We start from the raw sequence: 24,629 nt of genomic DNA, 5'->3' as shown, positions 1-24,629 counted from the left end.
TGTGCTTATTATAGATACAACAAGTATGTGTATGTGTGTGTAAACTTAAAGCAACTTAGATTTTTAATGTCTAAAAAATGTTCTTTTTAAAGAACTCATCAAGGCTATGATAGCCTAAACATGGCCTTATTTTTAATAAATTGCAAATAGAAATACTGATGAGTTGCAGATACTAATTCCTATATGTGTAAAGTTTTAACCAAAATTTTTTACTCCCATAGCAGTAAGATGAATATATTCTTGTAATTAAGTTCAAATCAGTTATGAGTTACTAAATTTCATGAGTTTTCTCAACTACCTGGTCAAAAATGTTACTTTCTAATGGAGCGTATAAAATCATTGCTTGCAAAATTAGGTTAACAAATACAAAATCAGGTTTACTCTGTCGTAACGTAACTTAGTAAGTCACAGGGTGAGGCTCACAGATGGCAAGGCATCTTTGTAAGATCGAAACTTTTCACGAATATACTAAGTCATCGTCTGCCTTGTCACAGTGTTGGCATTTGCACTGATGGTGCAAAGGCCGTGGTGGATCCAGTGGACTCTCCCTGTCTGTCTGGTGGTTAGACTGTTGGAGCGTTGGCCTGCATCAGCAGTGACACCAACCAGGCTACTCACTGCTTCATTGCTACATACTTGCAGCTAAAAAAATAACAAAAAAGCACCCAATTTCATTTAAGAATGTGTTTCAAAAAGCAAGACAGATCAGTAAACTTGTTAAATCTCAGCCCTTGAGTGCACATTTTCTTAATTTTCTATATGATGAAATAGGAAGAATTTCCGCTGAATACTGACATTGAGTTTTAGGAATTCTGATTATATTCACAAGGAATATAATGAGAACTATTTAAATTTTGAGTCTACTAATGAAAAAACCGTTTTCCAGGTGCAGCAGCTGCTGCTGTGATGTCTAGTTCTAAAGTAACCACAGTCCTGAGGCCGACTTCCCAGTTGCCAAATGCTGCAGCAGCTCCACCAGCAGTCCAGCACATCATTCACCAGCCAATCCAGGTACGTGTAGGGTGTGGGAGTCCACCAGGAAGTGTGAATACCTACTCTGAGTAATTCATTCTGCTAGGCTGTGAGAGTCCTTTGACCTCAAGTGAATGGAAGGTTGAATTGTATACAATGTCTGATCCTCTGTAAGAATTTAGAAGACGTAGTAAAGAAAATTGGCTTTTTTTTTTTAAATCCTTACCCCAGGATATGTTTTTATTGATTTTAGAGAAAGGAAGGAGAAAGAGAGAGAGAGAGAGACAAACATCAGTGTGAGAGAAACATCCATCAGTTGCCTCCTGTATGTGCCTGACCAGGATCAAACCTGAAACTTCTGGGTGCACAGGACGACACTCCCACCAGCTGAGCCACACTGGCCAGGCAAGGCTTTCTGTTAGAATGAGGATGGTAATGAGGATTCGAGGAAGTGAGGGTCAGTGCAGTGAGCAGTGGCAAGGAAGACAGTGATTGTTACATACAATGTTTATTAGTAAAGGCTAGTTAGAGCTGAGCGGCTCTAATTTGGATAGGGGTTGATGAACCCCTAAATGTTTTATGTACATTATGTATACTTTTTGAGGAAGACAGTCTATGTATGCTTTTCAGCTTCTTTTCAAGGAAATTTGCAGTCTCAGTACTACTGAAGTATAATGCACGATTCAGTGATATTGTCGTGTCTCAAAACAGAACTCTTAAGATATGGAGTGTAAACTTGATTTTGTACGCTGCAGAGAGCTACTTATGTTTTTTGAATAATGTATGGTCAGACAAGTATCTGTGAAAGATTAACAAAGCTGAATTACATGTAGGAGGGGACCAGATTGGTGACATGTATCAGAACAGGTTAAAACAGTAAGGAAAAGTGCTGGTTAGGACACTGGGTAGTACATGTCCAGCCTGGAGCTTTCTAATTAAAAAGAAGAAAAGACCTTGCTGGCTAACAAAGCACTTAGAAACTGATTAGGTCCCCCAGGAGGACATGTGGTAGATAGGGAGGATTGGAGAAGGGGGGGAACTGAGCGAGGAGGACATTGAAGCAGCTCTCAGGCCAGACAGCAAGCTGTAAACATAGGCACATAGGGAAGAGGTTGGAAGGTGAAGCACAGAGATCAAGAATGGGCAGGGTTTGCCTGGCTGGTGCCACTCAGGGGTTGAGCATCAACCGATGAACTAGGAGGTCACGGTTCGATTCCTGGGTTGCAGGCTCAATCCCCAGGAGGGCATGCAGGCGGCAGTCGATCAATGATTCTCATCATGATGTTTCTCTCTCTCTCCCTCTCCCTTCCTCTCTGAAATCAATAAAAATATTGTGATTTTTTTTTAAAAAAAAGTGGGCAGAGTTTGCAGATTTAACCTTTTGCACTCGGATGTTGAGTGTGACTCGACACGGTTAGCATTAGAATAAAGGAATCAAGAAAAAAGCGCGAGTGCAAAGGGTTAAGTGTATTGTAACAAGGTCAAAAGAGAGGACCCACTGCGAGGAGCTCAGATGAATGGCAGGATTGACAGTGGACAAGCAGGGGAAGCCCGTGTGGAGCTCAGTTGTCAGGTGACGGTCTTACACACATGTAGCAGTAAGGGAAGTATGTTGGTGTGAACGCCTCCAGAGAGCATCTGGGCACTGAATCTTTTGCCAGCAAGAAGGCCACCACTGTATGTTTGCCTTTAGTACGCCAACGTGGATGCCCTGAGGGCCAGCGGCTCTGTCCAGGGGCTGAGGAGCCCTCTGCGGACAGCACTGGTTTGCGTGTAGTGTAAACTGTCTGCACCGGGGCCAGCAGCAGACACGTGGGAAATGGGATCTGAAAGGTTCGGGCCAGTTTGCACTGACACTGATAGTAGGACAGAATTTTTAACCCAGTTGTACTTAGAAAGAAGGGACTTGTGTTTTATCCAACCAAAATTGGATTTCTTTTTTATAATTCTGACTCTTGGATAACAACATAGCCAAAAAGAGAATTCCTTAATAAGAATGGTACATAAACATACTTACATGAAGGCCCAAGTTTCAAATTATACTTTTAGTGTTTGGCTTACTATATGTTATTTTGATTTTTGTTTTAAGTGAAATATTTTTTTCTCTACCTTGGTAGTCTCGTCCACCTGTGACGACTTCTAATACCATCCCTCCTGCTGTGGTAGCAACTGTCTCAGCCACCAGAGCTCAGTCTCCAGTCATTACTACAACAGCAGCACATGCTACTGATTCAGCACTTAGGTATGTTTGGGGGTTTGATGATCAAGCCATTCTTCCTTCTTCTCTCCCTTTTTCCTTTCCGTCCTTAATGCCTTTTCTAACTCAAATACTTATTGAGTCCTTTTTAAAATGAGCTATTTAGTGTTCTAATTACTGAGGATAAAACAAATTCCTACCTCAGAGTTTCTATTTTTAGGGTCTGGAGACACAATAAAAAAAATAAATTTATACACACACACACACACACACACACACACACACACTTCTTTAGATGATGAAAAATGTTTTTTGGGAAAATTAGGTAGGGTGAATGACATTTGCAGTGACAGGGGCTTAGTTTTCCATAACGTGACCAGGGAGGGCTTTGTTGATAATACATTTGAGCAGATGTGATAACCATATGGCTATCGGGCTAAGACATTCTACAGTGGGGCCCTGAGACAGGATATGTTTGCCCATGAAAGGAGCAGCAGGAGACTATTTTAGGAGTTTACAGGGTTCCCCAATCATGTCGGGTATATGGCCCACACTAGGATTTGGACTTTGCTGGATTTCAGTGGAGAGCCTCAGTGGAGTTGGAGCAGGGCAGTGCCGTGATCTGAAGTTTTGGGAGGATCAGCCTGGTTGCTGGATAGAGTAGGCTTTAGAGAGGCGCAGTTGGGAACAGAGGAATTGTTTAGAAGGGCATGGCAGAAATCCAGGAGAGAGGATTGTTGGGAGTTAAAACAACATGGTTTAGATTCTGAATAGAATTTTTTAAGATAGTCAAGAGGATTTTGGAGGAATTGCATAGAGAACTCTGGAAGAAAGAAAAGAGTTAGGATTATGCCAGCACTAGGTGGGCTGAGCAGCTAGGAGGGTGGAGTTGCATTAACGTCAGATGGAGAGCAGTGGGGGGATCGGTTTTGGGGGGGAAGTCCAGACTTTGGTTCTGGGTATTTGAAGGTTGTACTGACTTCTGAGCATCCAGGTGGAGATGCTGAGATAGGATCATATTCAAGTTTGGAGCCAGGGAGGAGTTCTGCAGTAGAAAATGTAGTACGACCGTACAGTTTGGCAAGAGGGTTATGAGGGGAAAATGGCTCCCCGTTGAGAGAGCTTACGGGAAGAAGTGTTCACAGGAGAAGCAAGCTTCATTAGGGCAGGAAGGTAAGGGCATATTCAGAGATGAGGCGGGGGATACATGGGATTTTACTAGAGATGAATTGTGAGTCCCGAGGGTACCGTGGGAGGGTGGAAATGTACTTGGGGCAGGCAGTGGGATTTGTCTTGCTAGGAGTCCACAGAGTTCTGGTGGTCTTTCTTGATTTGTCCCTGTGTGGGTGCCAGGGAAACCTTTGGCAGGAGAAACACCGTGATTCACTAAAGGAAAGCAGGAGTAGTAGGTATGAGGAACAGAGCTGTCAAAGACTAGAGACTCTCCCTAAACTCCATGACCAGGTGGAGGCAGGAGAGACTAGAACAGTGGGGAGTCTGGGACTCTACCTGGATTTCCTTCTTGCTGGACCAACTCCATTGAAAGGAAACAAGGACAAGAAAGAAGGTTGTACTTAGGATACTGGGTTTCTCGGGGACTATCCAATGGCCATGCTTAACAGGTGGTTGAAGAGAGAATGGATTTGGAAAGTCATTGACTTACAATTAAATGTGTTAGGTATCTGAGTCTATTCAGGAGAAATCAATCCTAATATATAAAAACCCTGCGTCTGTAACCGGTAATGAGCGCAGGCTCGACCGGACGCCAGGCTAGGGATCTGAGAGAGCTGGAGCTATAGGCCCCTGGCCACCCGTGGCGGCAGCTGGGAGGAGGGAACTGTGGGCCCAAATGACCAAAGAACCGGTCCAGCTCTCACGGTGTGACGGGGCAGGGCTGCGGAGGCTGAGGAGCCCCGCGGGGCAGGGGCAGTGAGCATGGCGCTTCAAGGGGCTGCTGAGGCAGAAAGCGTCACGCGGCGTGGGCAGTAGAGCCCAAGGAGCCTCGTGGGGCAGGGGCTGTTAGCGTGGAGATTCATGGGGCAGGGGCCATGGAGGTGGAGGAGTGACGCTGGGCAGCAGACATGGCCCTGATTGCAACTAGGCCTAGGGAACCCGAACAATTTAATCGTGCGCAGGGCTACTAGTAGAGTAATAAGGGCCTAGAACCAAGCAGAAGAAAATAACATTTAAATGCAGAACAGTGCCTAGAACTCACCTTCAATATTAGCTCTATCGTTTACTAGCTGTGTGATATCAGGCAAGCTGCTCAGCTCCCCTCACTTTTAGTCCCCTCTTCAATAAAATGAGGACGTGTTACTTCTTTGGTAATTGACTATGTTGCCTGAGGCACAAAGAGACACAACTGCCCAACATAAAATAGACTGTGTGTAATCATTTTAACTTTATGTTACCTTTAAAAAGTAAATAGATTCAGATAGTATGTTGAAATTCAAATGTATAAATATGTACACAATGAAAACTAGGGCTAGGGCTAGAGTGGGGTTCCCACCCCCCCCCCCCCCCCCCCGGTGTTATTGGAGCATCTATTTTTTCTAGTATATTGAGTATTTAATAAAAAATGGACATTGAATTTTGTCAGATTGCTTCAGCATTCATTCATACAACAAATATTTATTGTGTACCAGTCAGTGCTCTAGACACTAGAAATACATTAGTGAATTAAACAGACAAAAACCCTAATGATCAGATGATTTTTCTACTTACATAAATGTGATAAATTGCTGGTATCTAACTCCCTTTGAATTTTGGAGATAGAAAATTTAAGCAGACCATTTTCCATACGAAATAGAATAAAATTTTGAAGTACTATCTCCCAGAAGAGCACCAGGACCAGATTATTTCCCTGAATTCTACCAAACTCCCAAAGAGCAGATAAACCAATGATGATTAAACTGATTCAAGAGAGAAAAAGAAGGAAAGTTAAAATAAAAATTTAGGTGGTAGGTGGCTGTTAAATGATTCAATCCTTTCTATCAGTATTTGATTATTTTTGTTGTTTTTCATTACTTGGTGGAATGAAATTCTCTTACTTTCTTCGAGAAGGGCTTATTAGGCATGGAACAGAGTGGGGAATCTCAGAGGGAAGGCTTGGGGGGGGGGGTGTAATCAACCAAGGACCTTGTTTGCATATAGGCATGACCCATGCACACAGACAGTGGGCCTGTGAGGGGCTGGGGCAGGCAAGAGGGGGCCAGTGGGCGGGGGAAGGGGGATATCTACCTAATAAAAGATGCTAATTGACCGTACCCTTGCGATGCCCACCAGCCAATCAGGAGTGAGGATGCAAATTAACCCAACAAAGATGGGTTAATTTGCATATGCAGGAGTGGCTGGGGCCGGGCCGGGACACTTGTGTCGTTGCCATGGTGATGACACAGGCATTCCGTACCACCCCAGCCACTCGGGGCCTCTGGGCAGCGTGGGAAGGCAGAAAGGCTGCTCCGGCCAGAGCAAAGACAGTGCCGGCAGCCAGGGCAATGAAGGCCCATCAGGCCACTAATATATAATACTTCCAACAATAATTATTTTTTTAAAAAAAGTAGAAGGGCTTATAGGATCCTGTGGAGTTTGGCAAGAACAGCCACAGCTAATTTGTAGGAGGTTGGGGTTTCTGTCCCATCTTGCCTGGGGGGCAAAAGGTGGTTCCAGACTGACCTTTGGTGTGTGAAATTTTTCTTCAACATCTGTGAGGGAGGCCTCACCTGAATTCTAAGCTCAGAGAGAGAAACATCTGACCAGGGATGGAACCTGCAACCTAGGTCAGCCTCTCCCTGGAGGACCCACAGCCAGGGCATGGGCATCCTGTGGACAGCTGCAGATCATGTTGCAACATCCCCAACCACAGCATCACGCTCAAGGGGTAGACTCTGTGGGCACCAGAGCCTTGCTGAAGTGAGTCCTCGGTGGTCATTCGTGGCAGCCAGTTCTTGCAGTGGATTGACCTGGGAGTCCATCCCTCTCATTGATGTGTCAACAGCAATCAAGGCTCAGTACAACGGGAGGATGTATACAACCCACCTCAGCAGCATTAAAAAAAAACAGGAATGAAGGATAATATACTAACGGAAATAAAGAATAGATTACAGGAAATCAACAGTAGAGTAGACGAAGCTGAGAATCAAATTTCGTTATCTGATTTGGAATATAAGGAAGCCAAAAACACCCAATCAGGACAGCAAAAAGAATCCAGTAAAATGAGGATTGTGTAAGGAGCCTCTGGAACAACTTCAAGTGTACCAGTATTTGCAGCATAGGGGTGCGGGAAGGAGAAAAGAGAGAGCAAGACGTTGTAAACCTTTGAGGCCTTGCAGAGGGCTGCACCTTGGAGCCGCCCGTTCCCTGCCACGGTGAATCCTGCCATGTTTTGGAAATCACTGTGGATGGTGAGCCTTGGGCCCGGTCGTCTTCAAGCTGTTTGCAGACAAAGTTTCAAAGACAGCAGAAACCCGTGCTCTGAGCACTGGGGAGAAAGGATTTGGTTTTAAAGGTTCCTGCTTTCTCAGAATTATTCCAGGGTTTATATGTCAGGCTGGTGATTTCATACACCATAATGGCACAGGCTGCAAGTCCATCTATGAGGAGAAATTATTTTTAAATATATTTTTATTGATTTCAGAGAGAATGGGAGAGGAAGAGGGAGGGAGAGAAACATCATTGATGAGACAGAATCATTGATTGGCTGCCTCCTGCATGCCCCTCAAACAGGATTGAGCCCGCAACCCAGGCATGTGCCTGACTGGGAATCAGATGTGATTTTTCTGGTTCAAAGGTCAATGCTCAAACCCCTGAGCCAAGTTGGCTGGACTATGGGGAGAAATTTGATAAGAATTTCATCCTTTTAATATATCTTATCTAATAAAAGAGTAATATGCACATTAACCATCACTCTGCTATACCCACAAGCCATGCCCACCAGCCAATCAGGAGCAAATATGCAAATTAAACCAAACAAGATGGCAACGGCCACAGAGAGCAGGAGGGAGGCTTGGGTTTCCCCAGTAATGGAGGAACCCAAGCTTTCCGCCTGCCCTTGCTGGCCTAGGCCTCCACTCAAGGATACAAAGTTTTAATGATAGAAGATACATAAACCCCAACAGAAATGGCTGCTGCCATGGAGCTGGAGAGAGCAGGAGCCTAGGGTTGCCCCCGGCGATGGAGGAAGCCAAGCTTTCTGCACACCCTGGCCAGCCCAGGCCTCCACTTAAGGCTACAAAGTTTCAATTATAGAAGATACATAAATCCCAACAGAAATGGCTGCCACCACAGAGCAAGCAGAAGGCTTAGCTCTGCTCCAGGCTACAAAGTTTCAATTGTAGAAGTTAAATAAACCCCAGATACCAGTGCCTTCGTTTGGGTAGCCAGGGGGCATGGCCGGCCTGCAAAACACCACAGGTCCCTCGCCCAGGCCGCCCCACACCCCAAAGGAACCCCCATCCTGATCTGGGACACCCTTCAGGGCAAACCAGCTGGCCTCCACTCGTGCACCAGGCCTCTATCCTCCTATCTAATAATAGAGTAATATGCAGAATTAACCATCACTCCAACACAAAAGATGGCTGTCCCCATGTGGTCAAAGATCCTGCCCTCATGTGGACACAAGATGGCCAGCAGGGGAGGGCAGTTGGGAGAGACTAGGCCTGCAAGGGAGGGCAGTTGGGAGGGACCCAGGCCTGCAGGGGAGGGCAGTTAGGGGCAAACAAGCTGGCAGGGGAGTGGTTAGGGGGTGATCAGGCTATCAGGCAGAAATGGTTAGGGGCAATCAGGAAGGCAGGCAGGCGAGCAGTTGGGAGCCAGCAGTCCTGGATTGAGAGAGGGATGTCCCAGATTGGAGAGGGTGCAGGCTGGGATGAGGGACACCCCCCCCCCCCCGTGCACGAATTTGTGCACCGGGCCTCGTGTGTGTGTTTATGTGTGTGTGTGTGTGTGTGTGTGTTTCAGAGAGGGAGAGAGAGAGCATATGGGACCTGGCATCTTGTCCATGGCAAATGCTGGACCCGGTATAAATGGCTCTCTGTTTTTCATCTGCACTATCAAGCTTCAGTGGCTGGATGGCAAGCGTGTAGCCAGATGAAAGACAGCATGGACTTCATTGTAGCCATGAAGTGCTTTAGGTCCAGGAATGGCAACACAAGCAAGAATAAAGAATATCACCTCTTTTTCTTTTCCAACGTGGCGGCTGGCTGGACAGGAGTGAGGGTGAGAATGTGAGAGGGTGAGTGTGGAGACTTGCATGGGTGTCAGATCGCACAGCTGGAGGCTCAGGGGTGGGCGGTCAGGCTCTCCTGTCCCAGGAGCCATTGCTGCTATCACAGCCACTCCCTGAGCAGGGCTCGGACTCGGAGACTGCACCATCTTGAAGATTTTACAAAGTCTCCCTCCCGAGGAGTGGCCTCACCACCACCCTGACTGAACCCATGCGCACCTCCCCCCCGAGATCCTGCACACCCACTGAGGACGCAGCCTGAATCCCATCTAACCACCGCAGATAATGCCCGAACCGAGGTGCCCGCAGTGGACAACCGCAGGAACTCACACACCTGGCATCCACCCACCCTGACCCCACATGTCCAACTGGGACCCAGCCTATGCGACTATTGCACAAGCACCACTGATCCAGCAGGACTCTTGCCCCTGCTGTGGACTTACACTGCCACTGCAACTGTGCTGCCACCACTACTGTGCTGCCGCTGCCGCCGCCGCCCTAGACACCAGCTGCTCGCTCCACCACCAGGGCTTGGAGGCAGGAACTGTGCTGAAGGGCAGGATGCAGCCTCCCCTGCCCTGGACCTGTTGGAACTGAGGGCCTGACGATCCTGAAGAGGCTGCAGGTCTGTTGGTGAGACAGGGGCGCCTGGGACTGAGAGACAAGGCCCAGATGGCACTAGCTGTGGAGACTGCAGAGGGGGTGTAGCACTGAAGCCTGGACTGACGTCCCTGGATAGAGGCGCGCTAGCGCCTAGTACCCGCTAGCGTGCAATCTGGGAAGCTCTTCCTGATCAGTGGGAGGGGTCTCACAGTATAGCTTAAGGCCAGCCTCCACGGGAGGGGTCTGAAGGACACATCCCACATTAATATGGGGCCCCTTTATTTCTTGGAGGAAATCGTACTGGTGAGTAGAGTAGGACCAGGAAGGAGGATCAGCCCTGCCCACTTGGAATGCAGGAGAGGTGCCCTCTTTCCCACCTGCAGAGGAACTGCTTCTGACCCAAATTGCTGCAACCTCAGCTGGGGGAAGAGCCCAAGGCTGGAACTCTGTGCCCCTGCAGGTGGCTCGAGGAAGTGCCAGCAAACCAGGAAGAGCTGAGGCATTGGAAGAAGAGGCCCTCCCAAGCCATACCCCCCCACACACACCCCATTCCAACCAAGACCAGGATATCCCCTCAGAGCCCAACTCCATGGGGGAAGGGACAACAGCTCAGAACAGGTACAATCAAGTTGTGAGACTTGAGGCAGATCAAGCCTCTGGCCTAAAGATGCCTGGATCACTTGACTACTAGGGGCTTCAGCCTATTGGGCCTGAACCCATGCGCACCCCAGGACCAGGAAGGGACAATGACTCACACTGTCTTGCCCCAGAGAAGCTACCAAGAGGCCCAGGTTAGACACACCAGGGGACCACAGTCAGGAACATCGGAGCAAAATCCAGGGAGCTCCACAAATGTGGGCACAAAGGTTTGTGAGTGTGTGTGGTTTTGGTTTGGGTGTGTGTGTGAGTGGCTTGTTTTTTTGTTGTTGTTTTTATAAATCTTTATTGTTCAGATTATTACAATTGTTCCTCTTTTTCCCCCCCATAGCTCCCATCCACCCGGTTCCTACCCCACCCTCCACCCTTACCCCCTGAACCTCTACTGTCCTCATCCATAGGTGTACAAATTTTGTCCAGTCTCTTCCCACACCCCCACACCCCTTTCCCCCCGAGAATTGTCAGTCCACTCCCTTTCTATGCCCCTGATTTTATTATATTCACCAGTTTATTCTGTTCATCAGATTTTTTATTCACTTGATTTTTAGATTCACTTGTTGATAGATATGTATTTCTTGTTCGTAATTTTTAACTTTACCTTTTTCTTCTTCTTCCTCTTCTTAAAGACTACTTTCATCATTTCATAGAATACTGGTTTGGTGGTGATGAACTCCTTTAGCTTTTTCTTATCTGTGAAAACATTTATCTGCCCTTCAATTCTGAATGATAGCTTTGCTGGGTAGAGTAATCTTGGTTGTAGGTTCTTGCTATTCATCACTTTGACTATTTCTTGCCACTCCCGTCTGGCCTGCATAGTTTCTGTTGAGAAATCAGCTGACAATCATATGGGTGCTCCCTTGTAGGTAACTGTTTTTCTCTTGCTGCTTTTAATATTCTCTCTTTGTCTTTTGCTCTTGGCATTTTAATTATGATGTGTCTTGGTGTTGTCCTCTTTGGATTCCTTTTGTTTGGGGTTCTCTGCGCTTCCTGGACTTGTAAGTCTATTTCTTTCACCAGGTGGGGGAAGTTTTCTGTCATTATTTCTTCAAATAGGTTTTCAATATCCTTCTCTCTCTCTTCTGGCACCCCAATAATTCAGATGTTGGTACGCTTGAAATTGTCCCAGGGGCTCCTTACACTATCTTCATATTTTTGGATTCTTTTTTTTTTTTTTTTTTCCTTTTCTGCTTAGGTGTTTTTTGCTTCTTTGTATTTCAAATCTTTGACTTGATTCTTGTGATCCTCTAGTCTGCTATTGGATCTTTGTATATTATTCTTTATTTCAGTCACTGTATGCTTAACCCTTTGCACTCACTTGCTTTTTTTGATTCCTTTATTCTACTGCTAACCGTGTCGAGTCACACTCGACATCCAAGTGCAAAGGGTTAATTTCTAGTTGGTCCTTTTTCATATCCTCGAGGGTCTCGCTAAATTTATCGGCAGTTTCTAGAAAATTCTTGAAAAACCTTATAACCGTGGTTTTGAAGTCTATATACGGTCGTTTGCTTTCCTCCATTTCTTTCATTTGTAACCTGTTTCTTTTTCTCCACATTTTGGCTGCTTCCCTGAGTTTATGATAGAGTGGCTTTGTGTGCTAGGTGTCCTATAGGGCCCATTGGCTTAGCCTCCCCAGTTACCTGAGGTGGACACTCTTGGTGCACCCCTTTTTGGACTGTGTGCACAGTCTTGTTGTAGTTAAGCCTTGATTGTTGTTGGTATCACTGGGAGGAATTGACCTCCAGGCCAGCTGGCTATGAGGATCAGCTGTGTCTACACTGGGAGAACTTCTGTGCTGGAGACACCCTTATGAGACAAGATTTGCAAAAGCCTCTGCGCTCAGCTTGGATGGGGTGGAGCAAACAGCGATGGCTTTGTGGGGCGGGATTTCAGGGTGGGGCAAACAGCAATGGCTTCCCTTCAGGCCTGCCCTAAGAGGCCCCTGGTTCTCAGTATCCTGCGGTAATTGCTGCAGGCACCTCTGAGAGAAAGCCGCCCTCCAGTTTCACCCGCTGCCAGACAGTCCAGTTTCTCCCTTAATGTGTCTGGGTCCCCAGAGTCTCAGCCGGAATTGGAGTTTAGAGCAGTCGGGAGCTTCTGTTTCCCTCCCAATTGAGACAGCCATCGCGTACTCAGTTGCCAGCCCTCTCCGCGCACGTGCCTCCGTACCTCTGCCTTCCGCAACTCCTGTGAATCTCACTGTGCTTTTTTAAAAAATATATATATTTTATTGATTTTTTACAGAGAGGAAGAGAGAGGGATAGAGAGTTAGAAACATCGATGAGAGAGAAATATCGATCAGCTGCCTCCTGCACACCCCCCACTGGGGATGTGCCCACAACCAAGGCACATGCCCTTGACCGGAATCGAACCTGGGACCCTTGAGTCCGCAGGCCGACGCTCTATCCACTGAGCCAAACCCATTTTGGCCTCAGTGTGCTTTTTTCTTTCCTTCTAGTTGTAGAATTTCCACTCAGCCAGCCTTCCTGTGGTTCTGGATGATGTCCGTTCTGTCCTTTAGTTGTAGTTTTGAAATTGTTGTGCGAAGCAGCAGTTTAGGTGTTTACCTATGCTGCCATCTTGGTTTCTCCTCCCGTTTTTGTTTTTACATATCTCTAATTTTTCCCTTCCCTTTCATGCTATTCTCTCTTTTTTTAATTCTTTATTATTAAAAGTATTACATAAGTCTCCTTTCCCCCCCATTGACATCTCGCCACCCGTCCCTACCCCCCAGCACATGCCCTCCTTTCTTCCCCCCCACCCCACATCTGTGTCCATTGGTTATGTTCATGTGCATACATACAAGTTCTTTGGTTGATCTCTTACCCCCTCACCCACCGCCTTCCCTCATAGTTTGGACAGTCTGTTTGGTGCTTCAGTGACTCTGGTTCTGTTATTGCTCATAAGTTTATGTTGTTCATTATATTCTAACTAGAAGCCGGTGCACGAAATTCGTGCACGGCGGGGGGTTGTCCCTCAGCCCAGCCTGTACCCTCTCCAATCTGGGACTCCTGGAGAGATGTCCGACTGCCCGTTTAGGCCCGATCCCACCAGGATCGGGCCTAAACGGGCAGTCGGACATCCCTCTCACAATCCAGGACTGCTGGCTCCCAACTGCTTGCCTGCCTCCCTTCCTGATTGCCCCTAACCGCTTCTGCCTGCCAGCCTGATCACCCCCTAACCACTCCGCTGCCAGCCTGGTTGATGCTTAACTACTCCCCTGCCTACCTGTTTGCCCCCAACTTCCCTCCTCTGCCAGCCTGGTCACCCCTAACTGCCCTCTCCTGCAGGGTTGTTCACCTCCAACTGCCCTCCCTTGCAAGCCTGGTCCCTCTCAACTGCCCTTCCTTGCAGGCCGGGTGCCTCCCAACTGCCCTCTCCTGCTGGCCATCTTGTAGTGGCCATCTTGTGTCCACATGGGTGCAGGATCTTTGACCACATGGGGGCAGCTATATTGTGTATTGCAGTGATGATCAATCTGCATATTACTCTTTTATTAGATAGGATAGAGGCCTGGTACAGGGGTTGGGGCCAGCTGGTTTGCTCTGAAGGGTGTCACAGATAAGGGTGGGGGTTCCCTTGGGGTGTGGGGCAGCCTGAGCGAGGGGCCTGTGGTGGTTTGCAGGCCGGCCACGCCTCCTGGCAACCCAAGGGGAGGCCCTGGTATCTGGAATTTATTTTCCTTCTACAATTGAAACGTTGTAGCCTGGGGTGGCAGCCATTTCTGGGGCGGCAGCCATTTCTGTGGCTGTTAATTCACCTTCTACAATTGAAACTTTGTAGCCTTAAGCGGGTGAGCCCGGCCAGGGTGTGCGGAAAGCTTTGCTTCCCCTGTTGCCGCCGGCAACCCTGGCCTGCTCTCTCAAGCTCCATTCTGCTGCCATTTGTTTGAATTTGTTTACCTTCTATAATTGAAACTTTGTAGCTTGAGTGGAGGTTTAAGCCTGCAACGGCTATGGAAAGCTTGGCTTGCTCTGTTACCTGGGAAACCTTGCTGTCTGTGGCTGTAGCCATCTTGGATTGGGGTTAATTTGCATACTCGCCCTGATTGGCTGGTGGGCTTGGCTTGGCTGGTGGGCGTGGCTTATGTATTTGGAGTGATGGTTAATTTGCATATTACCATTTTATTAGAGAGGATGAGTGAGATCATGTGATATTTATCTTTCTCTGACTGGCTTATTTTGCTTAGCATAATTCTCTCCAGTTTCATCCAGGCTGTTGCAAATTGTAAGAATTCCTTCTTTTTTACAGCAGCACAGTATTCCATTGTGTAAATGTATCATAGCTTTTGTATCCACTCATCTGCTGATGGGCACTTAGGCTGTTTCCAGATCTTAGCTATGGTGAATTGTGCTGCTATAAACATAGGGTGCACCTTTCTGATTGGTGTTTCTGATTTCTTGGGATATATTCCTAGAAGTGGAATTACTGGGTCAAATGGGAGTTCCATTTTTAGGTTTTTGAGGAAACTCCATACTGTTCTCCACAGTGGCTGTACCAGTTTGCATTCCCACCAGCAGTGTAAGAGAGTTCCTTTTTCTCCACATCCTCTGCATCACTTGTCGTTTGTTGATTTGTTGATGATAGCCATTATTTTTATCTTACTTTCATTAAGTTGTATAAGCTGCCTATAGATGTTGAAGATTAAACCTTTATCATGATAACATTTGCAAATATATTCTCCCATACAGTGGTCTTTCTTGTTGTTTTGTTGATGGTTTCTTTTGCTGTGAATAAGCTTTTTATTTTGATGTAGTCTCATTTGTTTATTTTCTCCTTAGTTTCCATTGTCCTAGGAACTATTTTAGTAAAGATATTGTTATGACAAATGTCTGCTATTTTGCTGCCCATGACTTCTAAAATTTTTGTGGTTTCCCATCTTACATTTAAGTCCTTTATCCAGTTTGAGTTTATTTTTGTGACTGGTTTAAGTGGGTGTTCCGATTTCATTTTTTTGCATGTATCTGTCCAATTTTCCCAACACCATTTATTGAAGAGACTGTCTTGACTCCATTGTATGTTCTTCCCTCCTTTGTCAAATATTAATTGATCATAATGGCTTGGGTCGATTTCTGGGGTCTCTGTTCTGTTCCATTGGTCTATATGTCTGTTCTTGTGCCAGTATCAGGCAGTTTTGAGAACAGTGGCTTTGTAATATAGCTTGATATCTGGTATTGTGATCCCTCCAACTTTGTCCTTCTTTCCCAAGATTGCTGTGGCTATTTGGAATCTTTTTTGATTCCAGATCAATTTTTGTAGAATTTGTTATAAGTCTTTGAAGTATGCTGTTGTTATTTTAATGGGGATTGCATCGAATCTATAGATTGCTTTGGGTAGTTTGAATCTATAGATTGCTTTGGGTAGTTTGAATTTATAGATTGCTTTGGGTAGTATGAACATTTTAATGATGTTGATTCTGCCAGTCCATGAACATGGTATGTTCTTCTGTTTGTTTATGTCTTCCTCTATCTCTTTTTTCATTGTCCTATAATTTTCTGAGTACAGGTCCTTTACCTCCTTGGTTAAAATTATTCCTAGTTATCTTAATTTTTTTGTTGCAATGGTGAATGGGATTGTTTTGGGGTTTTTTTTAGTGTCTCTTTCTGTGGGTTCATTATTGCTGTATAAAAAAAGCCATAGATTTCTGGGTGTTAATTTTGTATCCTGCTATATTGCCGAATTCATTTATTAGTTCTAATAGTTTTTGATGGAGTCTATAGAGTTTTCTATGTACAGTATCATATCATCTGCGAATAATGACAATTTTACTTCTTTTCCAGTTTGGATGCCTTTTATTTCTGCTTCTTGTCTGATCGCTATGGCTAGCACTTCAGTACTATGTTGAACAGGAGTGGTGAAAGTGGGCATCCCTGTCTTGTTCCTATTCTTAGGGAAAATGGTTTTAGTTTTGGCCCATTGAGTATGATGTTGGCTGTAGGTTTGTCATATAAGGCTTTTATTATGTTGAGGTATGATACTTCTATTCCCACTTTGCTGAGAGTTTTTACCAGGAAATGGTGTTGAATTTTGTCAAATGCCTTTTCTGCATCAATTGACATGATTATGTATTTTTTGTCTCTCAGTTTGTTTTTGTGATGTATCACATTTATTGTTTTGCAGGTATTGTACCATCCTTGCATCCCTGGAATGAATCCCACTGGTCATAGTGTATGATCTTTCTAATGTATTGCTGAATCCAATTTGCTAGAATTTTGTTCAGGATTTTTTTAAAATATATTTTATTGATTTTTTACAAAGAGGAAGGGAGAGAGATAGAGAGTTAGAAACATCGATGAGAGAGAAACATCCATCAGCTGCCTCCAGCATGCCCCCCACCGGGGATGTGCCCACAACCAAGGTACATGCCCTTGACCGGAATCGAACCTGGGACCCTTCAGTCTGCAGGCTGACGCTCTATCCACTGAGCCAAACCAGTTTTGGCTTTGTTGAGGATTTTAGCATCAATTTTCATCAGGGATATTGGCCTGTAACTCTTTCTTTGTGTTGTCTTTATCTGGTTTTGGGTTTAGGGTAATGCTGACTTCATAGAAAGAGCTTGGAAAGTGTTCCTTCCTCTTGAATTTTTTGGAATGGTCTGAGGAGGATAGGTTTTAGTTCATCTTTGAATATTTGGTAAAACTCCCCAGTGAAGCTATCTGGCCCCGGGCTTTTGTTTGCTGGGAGCTTTTTGATGACTGCTTCAATTTCCTTTTTATCAGCCTGTTGAGGTTTTTTTTTTATTTTTCTTGATTAAGTTTTGGAAGGTTATATTTTTCTAGGAATATGTCCATTTCCTCTAGGTTTTCTAGTTTGTTGTAATAGAGTTGTTCATAGTATTTTTTTTACAGTCCTTTTTATTTCTGTGGGGTCTGTTGTTATTTCTCCTCTTTCATTTCTGATTTTGTTTGTGTCCTCTCTCTTTGTTTCTTGGTGAGCCTGGCTAAAGGTTCATCAATCTTGTTTATCCTTTCAAAGAACCAGCTCTTGGTTTCATTGATCTTTTGTATTGTTTTTTTGGTCTCTATGTCATTTATTTCTGCTCTGATCTTTATTAACTCCTTCCTTCTGCTAACTCTGAATTTTTCTTGTTGCTCTCGAATTCTTTAAGTTGTGGAGTGAGATAATTTATTACCATTTTTTTCTTGTTTTCAGCTATGAACTTCCCTCTCAGGACTGCTTTCACTGTGTCCCATAGGTTTTGGATTGTTGTGTTTTCATTGTCATTCATTTCCAAGATGTTTTTAATATATTTGATTTCTTTGATAACCCAATCGTTGTTTGAATTTTTGTGGTTGTTTTTATTGTAATTTATTTCTAATATTATGCCACTGTGGTCTGAGAAGATGCTTGATATGATTTCAGTCTTCTAGAATTTGGAGAGACTTTGCCTGTGACCCAGTATGTGGTCCATCGTTGAATATGTCCCAAGTGTACTTGAGTAAGATGTATATTCTGTAGCTTTGGATTGAAATGTTCTGAAGATGTCTAATCCATCTGATCTAGTGAGTCATTTAGGATTGCAGTTTCTTTACTGATTTTTTGTCTAGAGGATTTATCTAGTGATGTCCGTGGGGTATTAAAGTCCCCTACTATGACTATGACTGTATTACTATTGATTTGTCCCTTGATATCTTCCATTAGTTTTTTTATATATTTGGGTGCTCTTGCATTGGGTGCATATATGTTTACCAGGGTTATATCCTCTTGTTGTATCGATTCCTTTAGTATTATGAAGTGACTTCTTATCTCTTGTTATGGCCTTCACTTTGAGGTCTATCTTGTCAGATATAAGTATTGCTACCCCAGCTGTGTTTTCATTTCCATTTGTCTGAAATATATTTTTCCATCCCTTCACTTTCAGTCTGTATGAGTCTCTTGTTCTGAGGTGGGTCTCTTATAGATAGCACATATATGGGTTGTGTTTTCTTATCCATTCAGTCACTCTGTGCCTTTTGATTGGAGCATTTAGTCAGTTTATGTTTAAATTTATTATTGACTAGAGGCCTGGTGCACGAAATTCGTGCACGGGGGTGGAGGTGTACCTCAGCCCAGCCTTCACGCTCTCCAATCTGGGACCTCTCGAGGGATGTCCGACTGCCCTCTCACAATCCAGGACTGCTGGCTCTCAACCAATTGCCTGCCTGCCTTCCTGTTTGCCCCTAACCGCTTCTGCCTGCCAGCCTGATCTCCCCCTAACCACTCCCCTCCCAACCTGATTAATGTCTAACTGCTCCCCTGCCAGCCTGTTTGCCCCCAACTTCCCTCCTCTGCCAGCCTGGTCACCCCTTAACTGCCCTCCCCTGCAGGGTTGATTGCCCCCAACTGCCCTCCCTTGCAGGCCTGGTCCCTCCCAACTACCTTCCCCTGCTGGCCATCTTGTGGTGGCCATCTTATGTCCACATGGGGGCAGGATCTTTTACCACATGGGGGCAACCATCTTGTATGTTAGAGAGATGGTCAGTCTGCATATTACTCTTTTATTAGATAGGATAGAGGCCTGGTGCATGGGTGGTGGCCAGCTAGTTTGCCCTGAAGGGTGCCCTGGATCAGGGTTCCCTTGGGGTGTGGGGTGGCCTGGGCGAGGGGCCTGTGGTGGTATTAAGGCCGGCCACGCCCCCCAGCGACTCAAGTGGAGTCCCTGGTATCTGGGATTTATTTATCTTTTACAATTGAAACTTTGTAGCCTGGAGAAAAGCCAAGCTCTGTGGCGGCAGCCATTTCTGTTGGAATTTATTTATCTTCTATAATTGAGACTTTGTAGCCTGGAGCGAAGGCCTGTTCCCGGCCAGGGCTGCAGAAGCTTGGCTTCCTCCATCACCGCAGGCAACCCTAGGCTCCTGCTCTCTCCAGCTCTGTGGCCGCAGCCATTTCTGTTGTGATTTATGTAACTTCTATAATTGAAACTTTGTAGCCTTAAGTGGAGGCCTGGGCCAGCCAGGGTGTGCAGAAAGCTTGGCTTCCACCATCGCCGGGGAAACCCAAGCCTCTCTCCTGCTCTCTCTCTGGCTGCAGCCATCTTGGTTGGGTGAATTTGCATACTCACTCCTGATTGGCTGGTGGGAGTGGCTTGTGGGCATAGCAGAGTGATGGTTAATTTGCATATTACTCTTTTATTAGATAGTATAGGTATTTGTTTGTAGCCATTTTGTTGTTGTTGTTTGTTCTTTTCCCCCTTTTTTTCTTCTTTTTACAACAGTCCCTTTAGCATTTCTTGCATTGCTGCCTTGGCAGTGATAAATTCCCTTAGCCTTTTTTTGTCTGTGAAGCTCCTTATTTCCCCTTTAATTTTGAATGATAGCCTTGCTGGATAGAGTATTTTGTATTCAGTCCCTTGTTTTGCATCACTTTATATATTTCCTTTCAATCCTTTGTGGCCTGATGTGTTTCTCTTGAGAAATCATTTTATAATCTAATGGGAGATCCCTTGTAAGTAATTTTGTGTCTCTTTAAGATTCTCTCTTTGTCCTTAACGTTAGCCATTGTAATTACTTGTCGTGGTGTGGGTCTTTTAAGTTCATCTTCTTTGAGACTCTGCGCTTGTATAATTATTTTCTTCCCCAAATCAGGGAACTTTTCTGACATTATTTCTGGTAGGTTTTCTAACCCTTGTTCCTCTTCCTGTCGTTCTGGCACTCTTATTATATGTATGTTGCTTTGTTTCATGTTGTCCCAAAGCTCCCTTAGGCTCTCCTCCTGTCTTTTGAATTTTTTCTCTCCAATTTCAGTTAATATTGCATGCATTTTGCTTCCCTGTCTTCTAATTTGCCACTTTGGTCCTCCACTTTTCCGAGTCTACTATTGAAAGCTTCCATGGAGATTTTTAATTGTAGCTACTAGGAGCCCAGCACGTGATTCGAAATCGCACGGCACTGCCCACCCTCGAGTTGCCGGTCTGGCCCTGCCTCCCTCTCCGGCCCTTGAAGCAGCCACGGCTGCTGCTGATCAGGCCCTCTCCCAGCGCAGGTGTGTGGAGGCCCATTCTGCCCAGCTCCTGACGCTGTGCGTGCACCCTCCTCCTGTCCGGTCTACCTGTTACCGCATCCTGGTTAATTAGCATATTTCTTTTATATATGTGTGTGTGTATATAGATATAGATATCATTCTTTATTCCTTCCTGATTCCTACATAGGTTTTTTATTTTCTCATCAGTCTGGTTTATGAATTTTATGGCCCTTATTCTGAATATTTTCTGACATATTGCTTGCTTCAGTTTCATTTAGTACTTTTCTAGCGATTCCTCTTTTTTTTTTTCTTTGGGTTTTTTTTGTCTCCCCATTTTTGCTGTCTCTTTCTGCCCCTGGGCTACCTGCTTGGTGTCCAAGGGTTTGAGGCACCTCGCAATTCAATGATCATGGACTCACTAGTCCCAGGGACTGGGTCTACCTTGAGCTTCACACCTTTGTTGTCTCTACGCTGAGTTGTTACCCCTTCTCCCACAGTTCTGGTTCCTCAATTATTTGTTTCTTGGGGTTGGTGGGGGATTGTGCACAGTACCCCTAGTGTGCGACTCTCTGTGAGGGCCCAGAGCCCTCTGGCATGCAGTTTGTCCCCTAAGGTCCATCCCCTAAGGCAGGATGGTACCCTAGGTCCCTCTGGCAGTGCACTTGTAGCATGGACCTGTGACCTGTGGTTTGGCACAGCAGGTCGCAGCAGCAGCTCTGACCTGGGGTGTGGGTAAGGCATGTGCCAGGTGTCAACTCTGTCTGTGCTGGGGGCGGGGTGTGCATCAGCCGAACACTATCTGTGCTGGAGGCAGACCACCTACCACCTCAAGGATCTGTCTCAGGCAGGTGCATAGCACACACTGGGCTGCAGTTCTGTCTGTGCTGGGGTGGGGTGTGCCTCAGCTAAAGGGTCTATCTGTGCTGGCAGTGGAGTGCGCTCTGTCTTTGTTGAGGTGCGGGGCACTCATCCAGTGAGAGCTTTGTCTGCTGACGGAGCACACAGTCTACGCACTTGCCCTGCGAGGGCTCTTCCTATGCTGGCGGCGGAACATACTCAGGCTGTGCCAGAGGCAGGGCTCTCGCCCTGCGCACGCTTTGCCTTTGTTGGTGGCAGAGCGCAAAGCTGGTGGCAGAGCATGCGCAGTCTGTGCAAGGGGCAGGAAGTTCGACCTGTGAGGGCTCTGCCTAAGCTACAGGAAGAGCGACCTGTGAGGGCTCTGCCTAAGCTACAGGCAGAGTGCAACTTGGTGGCCGAGCGTGCTCAGTCTGTGCAAAGGTGTGGGGCGCTTGCCCTGTGAGAGCACTGCCTTGGCTGGCGGTGGAGCGTGCTCAGTCTGTGTAAGGGGCTGGACACTCACCCTACAAGAGCTCTGCTTAAGCTCTAGGCACAATGCAAAGCAGGCAGCGGAGTGCACTGCGGCTTGCCCGAGGCGGGGTGGTAGCCTTGCGCAGGCTCAGCCTAAGTTGGTGACAGAGTGCTAAGCTAGTGGCAGATCACGCTCAGTCTGTGCAAGGGGCGGGGCGCTCACCTGGCTAGGGCTTGTCGGGCAGGGGTGTAGGACACACCCAGGTGAGGTTCTGTATTGGTATCAGGGATGGAGTGGGGAATTGGGAACCCATGGCTTGCACTCATGCCATGAGAACCTGAAGCGTGGGATACTGCGACACTGGGTTTGGTCTCTGGATAGGAGGCTCAGCTCCAGAGGTCTGTCTGATGTGCCCTCACTGAAGACGTCTGGGACCCATGTCGTGGTCCTGCATTGCTCACTGCCAGGGCACGGTGGTGGTTTGACATCGGTTATGGCTGGCAAGTGGCTCCCTGCCTAGGTCCAGGGGTGCTGCCCGATGTCATTCAGGATGTTGGTGTGGCAGCACTCCTGGCCTCCTTTGTTTCCCTCTACAAGAGGGCGTGCTTTCCATGCCAAAGCCAAGGCAGCGTGGGGTTGCCTGTGGCGGTAGCAAGGGCTCCCCGTCTGGGCGAGCTCAATCTGCCAGTCCCTGCGATTCCTGAAATATCTATCTGCCCTCACTCACCCATACACGTCCACACACACTCCTCCCGCTTCTTATTCTGTCACACATTCTCTGCTAGCTGTTTTGTCGGCCACCATCTTCCTCCCTCCCTCTATTCTCTTTTTTATTGTCATGATTAACTTAATAGAGGCCTGGTGCACAAATTTGTGTATGGGTGGGGTCCCCCAGCCTGGCGGCAATCGAGACTGATGTGGGCAATCCTGCCCATTCCCGATTGGGGCCCATGGGGGCTGGCCGGCCAGGGAGGGACCGTGAGACGTTGGCCAGTTGGGGAGGGACTGTGAGAGGGCTCCAGGGCATGTCTGTCCCTCTCTCCCAGTCCCAATTGGCCGGACTCCAGCAGCGAGCTAACCCACTGGTTGGGGTGTCTGCTCCCTGGTGGCCAATATGAGTCATAGCGACTGGTCGAGCAGTCAGCCAAACAGTCAATCCATCGATCAGACACTTAACATATTACGCTTTTATTATATAGGGTTTTTATTTTCTCTTTTGTCCTTTTTTCTCCACTTAACTTTCCCTGTCTATATCTTAATATATTCATTATTACTATATATTAACTTCATTATTATTAATTTGTTTTCTTTCCTTTTCTTTTTTATTCCTATACTACTTCTTTTGGCTTCCTTCTTGCTCCCATATTGCCATTTTTTCTTTTTCTTTATATTTCCTCTAAATCTTTGGTCTTGTGTCTTTTAGTATTTTTATTTTTCTCTTTCTCTTCTTTTTCCTTTTTAGTCTTTTCTGTTGTTGCTTTGCGTAACTTGATTTTCGTAGTGTTTTTGGATCAGTCCTTTTGTGTTCTGTTCTGTCAGCACTTGTATGATAGTTGGGTTTGAACCTCACTGTCAGCAAGTCAAATGGAAGATCCCTCCCACTAATGGGACATAACAATCAAGTCCCAATTACAACATGAGAGCCCAAATAACACACATAAATGGCATTCCTAGAGCATCCAGCTCAGGAGATCAAAGACACAACTGGACCCCTCAAGTCTCTTTATACATAAGGCCATCCCACAGACCGGGAGACATCACAATTCTATCTAACACATAGAAACAAATACAGAGGCAGCTACAATGGGGAGGCAAAGAAACAACCCCCAAATGAAAGAAACAGGAATCTTCAGAAAAAGAACTAAATGAAATGGAGGCAAGCAACCAATCAAACATATAGTTCAAAGTAATAGTTATAAACATGATTAAGCAACTTAGTACAAATTACAAGGAACTCACTGGGAACTACAACAGCGTGAAAAAGAAATAGAAACCATGAACAAAAGCCAGATAGAAATGAAGAATAACATATTAGACTTCAGGAACACATTGGAAGGAGTTAAAAGTAGATTGGATGAGGTAGAGGATGGAATCAGCTATTTGGAAGACAAGATAGAAATACCCAATTAGAACAGCAAATTTAAAAAGAATTAAAAAGTTGAAAGATGGCTTAAGGGAGCTCTGAGACACCATGAAACCTGACAACATCCACATCATAGGAATACCAGAAGGAGTAGAATGTGAGCAAGGAGCAGAGAACTTGTTTGAAGAAATAATGACAGTAAACATCCCCAACCTGGTAAGGGAAAAAGTCATACAAGTTCAGGAAATATAGAGAGTCCCAATCAAGATGAACCCTAAGAAACCCAGACCTAAACACATCACAATTAAAATGGCAAACATTAAAGGCAGCAAGAGATACTCAATATTACTTACAACGGAGTTCCTATTAGAATCTCAACTGACCTCTCAGTAGAAACAGTTGAGACCAGAAGGGAGTGGCATGTAATATTCAAAAGTACTAACAAACGAGCAATGCAAGAAATGTTCAAGGGACTGCTTTAAGAAGAAAAGAAAACAGTGGAACATAGGTATAAAGAAAGTAAAAATAGCAATATATATAAATACCTATTAATAATGACCTTAAATGTAATTGGACTAAATTCTCCAATCAAAAGACATAGGTGACTTAATGGACAAAAAAACATGACTCATATATATGCTGTCTA

At 45.7% G+C, this 24,629-nt stretch overlaps 1 protein-coding gene across 3 annotated transcripts in view; it reads left to right on the top strand.

Moving 5' to 3' along the window:
• The window catches only part of SAP130 (Sin3A associated protein 130), a 111,180-nt gene that overhangs the window by 15,034 nt on the left and 71,517 nt on the right, over positions 1-24,629 (top strand). For all 3 annotated transcript variants that reach the window (XM_079782624.1, XM_079782622.1, XM_079782623.1), the window contains exons 6-7: positions 887-1,011; positions 3,090-3,214. In XM_079782624.1, the coding sequence (XP_079638750.1) occupies positions 887-1,011; positions 3,090-3,214 (250 nt within the window). The remainder of the gene's footprint in view (positions 1-886; positions 1,012-3,089; positions 3,215-24,629) is intronic.

The sequence above is a fragment of the Cnephaeus nilssonii genome, assembly GCF_951640355.1.
Source record: "Cnephaeus nilssonii genome assembly, chromosome: 10".
Taxonomy (NCBI): Eukaryota; Metazoa; Chordata; class Mammalia; order Chiroptera; family Vespertilionidae; genus Cnephaeus; species Cnephaeus nilssonii.
Note: the sequence above shows the minus strand (reverse complement) of the source record. Positions and strands in the feature narration are given on the sequence as shown.